This window comes from Leptonotus elevatus, chromosome 13 (genome assembly GCF_054856555.1).
Source record: "Leptonotus elevatus isolate MCC_2025b chromosome 13, RoL_Lele_1.0, whole genome shotgun sequence".
In the NCBI taxonomy this organism is placed as follows: Eukaryota; Metazoa; Chordata; class Actinopteri; order Syngnathiformes; family Syngnathidae; genus Leptonotus; species Leptonotus elevatus.
This window is the reverse complement of record NC_141251.1, coordinates 4,083,990-4,091,408: the sequence shown is the minus strand read 5'-3', so window position 1 is coordinate 4,091,408 and position 7,419 is coordinate 4,083,990. Positions and strand designations below refer to the sequence as shown.

Sequence of the window (7,419 nt, the reverse complement as noted above, 5' to 3'; positions counted from 1 at the left end):
TTATAAATTAAATTAAATTATTTAAATTTTTTTTTTAATTATTTTAATTAAATAAATATTAATTCAGAATCGGCTCTTCTCGTCTTGTCAGCCGTTGGTCATAAGTCACTTCCTCTCTCTCGCCTTTTAACCCGGAACACAAAGGCGTCTGCCGCTTCCCCCGACTGGGTCAGGTGTGATCTGCGAGGCCACCGGAGCTTGGCTATAATCCTGATTGGTGCTAACGTGCGTAATTTAGCCATTAGCTGGTGCAGTGTGTGTGTGTGTGTGCCTCCTTTGTACTGCACATGATGTGACGCCCAAGGAAAGTGACTTTTATCACATCCATCAAGCACGAGGCATTTAAGTGTGCGTGTGTGTTACAATAGTAAAAGGATGCCGGGCTTTAAAATCAAACACGCTATATTTCATGTCAAGTTTTAACATATAAAGTAAAGTAGCTAGCTGACATCATTTAAACAACGGGGCCCTCACAGTCAAACGGTTCTGGGTTTGAATCTTGACTCTTCCACACTTCCAGTGTGGACTTTTGTCAGTTAGCAATCCACATGCATGTTTTTGGAATGTGGGGACCAAGATTTGAACACAGGAACTCCAAAGTGTGAGGCAGACATGCTAACCACTAGCGCATCGAACTTAAAGGGATACTTGACTCATTGAGTCATTTTCAGCGGGTAAAAAGTTCATATTTTTGTCCAGAATTAATTTGATAACTTCATTATTTTTCATGTACAAATAATAACTTTAAAAACTAGTTTTTCCACTTGCTGTCGACTGAAGATGACCTCACCTGTGCCGAGGAAGTAGGTAGCGACCAATCATGGCTCAGTTTGCTGACCTAACCCAGAAAACAGGTGAGCTATGATTGGTCGTTACCTACTTCCTCAGCAGAGGCGATGTCATCTTCAGTCAAATTTAGCTTGTAAAGTTAATGAATTCTGGACAAAATATGAACATTTTACTGCTGAAAATGACTCAATGAGTCAAGTATCACTTTCAGCGAACGGCTGTAATGCGCCTCACTTTCCTGCAAGACAAATTCAATTTTTCCCATGTTAAAGCTTTAAAGTCTTTTTCAAAAATGTTTCCAAAAACGCACTTGACACAAAACAAATGCACCCAATTTGGACTGAAATAGAAAATTTATTGAATGAGGTTAATTCCCGGAGCGCTAAATGACAATAAAAACGATGACATTTGTGTTCCGTAAATGAAGAATTGTGTTTTTAATTGTTAAAAATATATATTGAGAAGAATTAATCAACTTTATTTTAGTGTGATATGAAGCCTAAACTGGTGGGAGGGGTTCAAATAAAATAAAAGATAGAAAATGATTAGAATGAATAATACACATGGTGTATTTCATACATATAGGGAAGCTTGGTCGCCTTCTCGTGAGACTTACTGCATATGAATGCTCCTCCGTCCTCATACATCACTACACAGGCTATGGCGGGGGTGTCCAAACTGCGGCCCTGGAAACATTTGCATCCATTTTTTTTTTTTTACATCATGCAGCATAATATTAAAAATAAAATATTATTTGAGACGGCCCTGTAATGTCATCTAAATAAAATACAAGGTGATGATGTTGACAAAAGGGAGAACAGCCACATCCAACTATTATGATGACTACGTCCAATAAATTGGTTTTATATGGAGGTTTTCCAGTTAAGACACACACAAAAAGTATTTTGCAACTAAAACAGTAACAAAATGTTTTCAGCCTTGAGACACAAAACTCTTGTATCACAAATCATATTTCCCATTGAAATGAATGGAAATGTCATTAATTCGTTCCAGCCAACCCTATAAACTGACAACATTTTTATGTATTTTTTTTTGGTTCAGAAAATGGTACTCTATAATAGTATCAATAATAATAACATTTGTTTTCACCTATCCATCGCCTCAAGGATTCTACTACTGTGACAATCGATGCTGTTTGTTAGCCCGCCCTTAGCATTTTTGCATTATATGTTAGCATTAAACTAGTGAAAGGCAACATCATTGTTTTAAATACACGGAATCAACTTTGTTTGGTTTGACAAGTGAACTTCAACTGTGGGAAGCCTCTTTTTCGGAAAACGATTCACTAATTCGACCAACCAAAATGATGATTGTTGTGCTTGTGTCTTGAATTTTTTGCTCATAAATTAAAGTAAAACAAAAAAAATCAACAACAAACGGTGGCTTATTTCTCCAAAAAATTGTCAATCCGGTCATTATCTGTCGTTCAAAATTAGCTTTTTTCTCCACGTCAAGGTCAAATTTGTAAATATTAATGCTTCTTAAGTAACTGCTTAAAAAAACTGTTATGTTAGTACAGATTGATCGTGTTTTTCTTTGGAATGTGAAAATCTGCTCATTGCAGGTGTGGTTATTTTCTCGTGGAGATGACAGGGCCTCTGACCACTTCCTAAAAAAAAATGGTCTCACCACCTTTAACATAAAGCTGCAATGTAACATTTTACAACACAAATGAAATAAATTAACGTCAAAGAATGTCAAAGTTGGCCCTCGGAGGAAAACGTTTTGGACACCCCTGCAGGGCTATCTGGACAGCAAGGCGTGCGTCCATATCAGTAGTCGACCTTATTGTACAAGTTGTATAAAGGCAGAGCGGATAGATTGCTCCCAGGGTAATAGAGCGGCGTGGGGAAGGCGATGGAGCGCGGCACGGGGACGCGCAGCAAGGAGTTCTCCCGGAAAACCAGCGGCATGCCCACGAGAGTCTGCGCCGAGGCGTGCGCCATGTTGGCCGCCTCCAGCTCGGCCGACAGCTGCCGCTTCCATTTGTTCCTGCGGTTCTGAAACCAGGTCTTGACCTGCGTCTCGGTCAGCTGCAGGCTGGACGCCAGGCAGGCGCGCTCCGAGCTGCTCAGGTAGCGTTTCATGTCGAACGTGGACTCCAGCTGGTACACCTGGCTGCGCGAGAACACGGTGCGCGTCTTCTTCTTGGCCGAGGAGCCCTGCAGGTGCTTGTCGGCGCCGTCCGACTGCCGCTCTTCCGACAGGGGGGACAGCAGGGCTCGCTCCTGCTCCTCGTCCTTGCCGTAGTCGTGCAGGAGGGGCGGCCGCCTCGTCAGACCCTCGTCGCTGGACAGGAGCCCCTTGGCGGGACCTGTGAGGGGACCACCAAACGCATGTTAGGGTTATTAACACGCCTTGGACGCATGAAGAATGACACATTTTCTTCTGTATGAGATTCATTGAAATGGAAAGTCTCCTGGGGGAGGGATGGATGTTGGTTGAATACTGTCAGAATTATGCGTCAGGAAGGTTCCAGGACTGGCATTGCAAACTATGTTTCAAACCCGAACATTTCCCCCTTGTGGGCCAAATGAGCAGCAAGCACGTCCACAAAGATCATCGCCGCGCTGGAGCCGTCATGGCTCCTCGGTATTTCTTTCTCAAGCTCAAGTGGGTCATCAGCAGAACCCGTTTTGAAGACGTGGACAACATCGAGATGGTTGTGATGACTGAGCTGCAAAGGATCATGGGAGAATTCTCACAGGACTTCAAGAAAGCTGGGAAAGTCACCATTTTGGATTTGAAATATATCTTATGGGATGCCACACCTGGAACTTTTCTGACACACTTTGTAAGTAAAATTTTAAATTTTAAAAAATTAAAAAAAAAGGAGGGAGCAGTAGTTGGGCTCCAATTCAAAACATTTCAACTTCCAAAGACACACAAAATTTAGGACAACAAACCTAAACATTCCGAAAATTCCACATTTTCAACCCCCAAATGTCCTGTTTGAAGCACATTGAATTACCTTAAATAAATAAATAAATAAAGGTGCCTTGCCTTGTCATACTGCATTTCCATGCATCCACATTTTCTTGATCAGTTCAAAAGAGTCACGATATCTTCATGGGAATCATTCTCACTTTTTTCCCAAAACAAAATTCACAAATCAAGATCCCCCCTCTCCTTTCCATAATTCCACAGCCTATTCAAAACATTCAATTCTCCCAATGCACATTTTAATCATCCTTTTAATTCCACATCATTTCAGTTCAGCTTTCCAGCACTCAAGCACATTTTCTACATAAAGTGTATTCTAAAGCGTTGGCACTTTCACCAGAGGAGCCACAAAGTGCTTCGCGGTTGTAGAAAACAGTCGTGCATATACAGCTCGAGTGGGGAGAATTAATAGATCTCTGCATGATTATTAATTAATGCTTACAAAAAAACAAAGTCCTTCGACATATCTTCACAGATTCAAACACGAAGTCTTGCATTCAACATATCTCTAATAATTTCCTTTCCGCTTCTGAAGCGTTTACACACAATTCCTAGAAAGAAAATTGCAGGTGGGGAAAATAATTTGTTGCCACTGCAAAATGATCACTTGATGCCACTGAATTTTCAGTGTCATTTTCTGGAAACGTCTCTTATGAATGGCCCCAAAGTCCATTTTGATTTTTTTAGGGCTGCTTTATTTTGTTTGTTTGCTATTTTGCAGAGCTGTTTATAATAGCGAGAAAAAAAATATTTATGCAGATAATAGAAAGAAAGAAACAAAGAAAGAAAAAGAAAAAAAATGGAATTCCTGCTTTCACTGTACATTCAAAGTAAAAAAGCCATGAAGACAAATCCAGTGACGCCACTGGAACTTTCAACTCTCTTGCACGAAATCGTTCGTTTGTTTGTTTAATTTCTCAACACGTGTTAACGGGACCACCAAGCGTGCCTTTTTTACGCACGACGATCATTAACGTCATTTTACGCGTAATTGCTTGAACTTGCTAGAAGTGAGTGAGTGAGTGTGCTCTCTTGCGCTAAAGCCAATGTGACACCCCCCCCCCCCCCCCCCACCTGCCACCCCATCCTTTTTTTTAAGTCAACAATTCTCAACCTGTCAGTGTTAATCTGCCCTCACACACGCTTTCACACACACACACACACACACACACACGCACACACACACACACACACACACACACACACACACACACACACACACACACACACACTGCGCGCCATTTAACGCCCAATTGACGACGCGCGCAGCAAACACGTCCCATCAATTAGTCGCCTCAATCACATTTGAAATAAGAGCAACCGAGTGCAACTCATTATTTTCCACCGGCGCTGCGATGAGGGCGAGGATGAAAACAAGGGCTGCACGAGTGTCACCCATAAAATTCAATTAGAGCCCAATGCAATTAAAAACCCGACATGTTTTACTTGGATTTAATTATATATATGTGTAGAAGGAAAATAATTTGCCCGGTTTTAAGTCAGCGCAAACAATTTAATGGAGCTCATAATAATAACTACAATGTCAGTCAATAAAAAAACGGAAGCATTAATTGTAACAGCATTCCTTGTGCATGGTTATTTGAAGTTAAGTATAACAATTTGCATGCTACATATTATTGTAATCATTTTCTTTATTAGATTGTGAAGTTCGTATCCTCAGTTTAAGTGACCAAAATATTAGAATTTACAATTGCTGACCATTACCTTACCTATTTCACTGTTAGATGTCGTTATATAATAAATATAACACTAATAAAATGTCACCATGCACCATAAAGTGAGCTAAAACACTATAATAACCAAAAATGAAATATATTGAATTAATATCAGCATTGAGCATCGGATTTTAAAATGGTCCCCAATACCGTCATTATGAAGCTAAATAAGGTGAGCAAAAATATGAATCATTAAAAAACAAAATGATGAAATAGCATCCAAGCTGAGCATTATTGTACATGTTTGTAAATACACCTTTTCCGATAGCTACAGTTCTTCTTTGTGCTTATATTGCACGGCTACCTATTGCAGCCAAATAAAGTGACCCAAACTACTATAAATAATTATCCGTAGTAATTAAATATTAGTGACTAGCATTAAAAGCAAGCATTATGTGTGTAAATGCATGCACAGAGCTCTTGTATCTGATTGGATTGTGCAGGTGTCCCTAATAAATTGTCCACCAAAATGAGGTGACAAAAAATGTAGAATAAATGCTTAGTAATAATCAAACATAATAGCGAATTCATAGCATCAAAACTGAAAACTATTATATTTTTGACCTACACATTTTGAACGCGGTTCTCGATCGTGCAGGTGTACCTAATCAAGTGGCAGCACAATGATAACCAAAATATTAGAAACAGCTGGCGCAACCACCAACGATAATAATCCTTTGAATAATATTGAATAACACGAGTGTCTATTTACCTAAGCACGAGAAGGCGTTGTGTTGCCGGTTCTGTCCGCCCGCGTGTCCGCGGGCCGGCTCGGAGCAGAAGCAGTCCGCCGAGTCCTCCCCGCCGCTGCACTCCTCCTCGGAGGACACGGACAGCGTCCTCCTCCGCGCCGCCACTAGTCCCTTAGCGAGCTCCTTGGCACCGGAGCGCGACGGCGGGTGCGGATGCGGGTGCGGGTGCGGGGCCGGGGTCGGGGCCGCCTCGGACGCAGGCGTGCCCAGGATGGAGCGGATGGTGAAGCTGGAGATGGGCCCCGTCGAGCCCTTGCTCCCGCTGTCTTCTGCGCTACTCATGGTCGCCTCATAACACTTATCGACTTGGGAGCTCTCCTGCGTGGCGTTATTCCGTTATAAGGACAAACAACAAGGAGAAAATAAATAAAACTAAATATACACACGCGCGCGTCTTTTGTCCGCGTAATAGCGCGAGGGGCTTTTTTTTTTACATTGAAGTGGAGTTGGAGATGTTTTTTTGTCCGTGCGGCGTCGGGGAACGCGAGTGCATTGGCGGGTCCTCCTCCTCCTCCTCTTCGGAGGCGCTGAGGCTGGCGTGGAGCTCATTTGCATAAAGGTAAGCCCCTCCTGGGCCAATCCCGGCGTGACAGTATACTGGCCCGCACATTTTAAAATGGAGAGAGAGAGAGGAAACAATGCCGACACTTTTTGCTTCAACTAAATGTTGACGCCACTCTATGGCTTTTCGTTTTTGTGTGCTGCATTTTTTTTTCTCATTGTTTTAATTTCCATCCCTTTGTTCCGAATTTTAAAGCGAAAATGCGCGAAACGGACTTGCGACTTTTGCCCGTTTCCATGTGTTCTTTTGCGAATATTGAGAGGGGACTCCGCCGCTGTTGGTGAAGGTATACACCATAGAGATGTGATCCACCAGTAATTTAAAAGAAGAAGAAGAACAGGAAGTAACTGCGCCGTGCGATGACGTTGTATGAGTTTGCTTTTGTAATTCTTGATAAACCGCCGTATAGCGTTTCTTTGCTGTTAATTATATTCGCTCCTTCAATTAATTCCAAAAATATTTCTGTTTTGTCGTTCCCCCAAAACATACCTTTACTTTATTGTCCAACATTGCTTTGGGACTGCAAACGTACGTCTGACGTAATATCCGGTCAAAATGTGCGACGTGTATCCGGTCTTGCCCGCGGTCATAGCCAAAATTTGCATTTTCCTTTTTT

The 7,419-nt window shown here is 41.9% G+C and overlaps 1 protein-coding gene across 1 annotated transcript; it reads right to left on the bottom strand.

Annotated features, from left to right (window-relative positions):
* Positions 1-1,319: 1,319 nt before the first annotated feature.
* On the bottom strand, positions 1,320-6,714 carry hmx2 (H6 family homeobox 2). The gene is made up of 2 exons (XM_086093665.1): positions 6,202-6,714; positions 1,320-3,124 (listed from the first exon to the last, which is right to left on the bottom strand). Exons 1-2 carry the CDS (start codon positions 6,521-6,523, stop codon positions 2,583-2,585), a joined length of 864 nt encoding a protein of 287 aa, XP_085949791.1. The 5' UTR covers positions 6,524-6,714; the 3' UTR covers positions 1,320-2,582.
* Between the last annotated feature and the right edge of the window lie 705 nt (positions 6,715-7,419).

Excerpts from the sequence above, each read along its gene's own strand:
- hmx2 (XM_086093665.1), bottom strand. The coding sequence starts at position 6,523 with ATGAGTAGCGCAGAAGACAGCGGGAGCAAGGGCTCGACGGGGCCCATC. Across the intron at positions 3,125-6,201 it reads CAACGCCTTCTCGTGCTTAG|GTCCCGCCAAGGGGCTCCTG; the intron begins GTAAATAGACAC and ends GTCCCCTCACAG.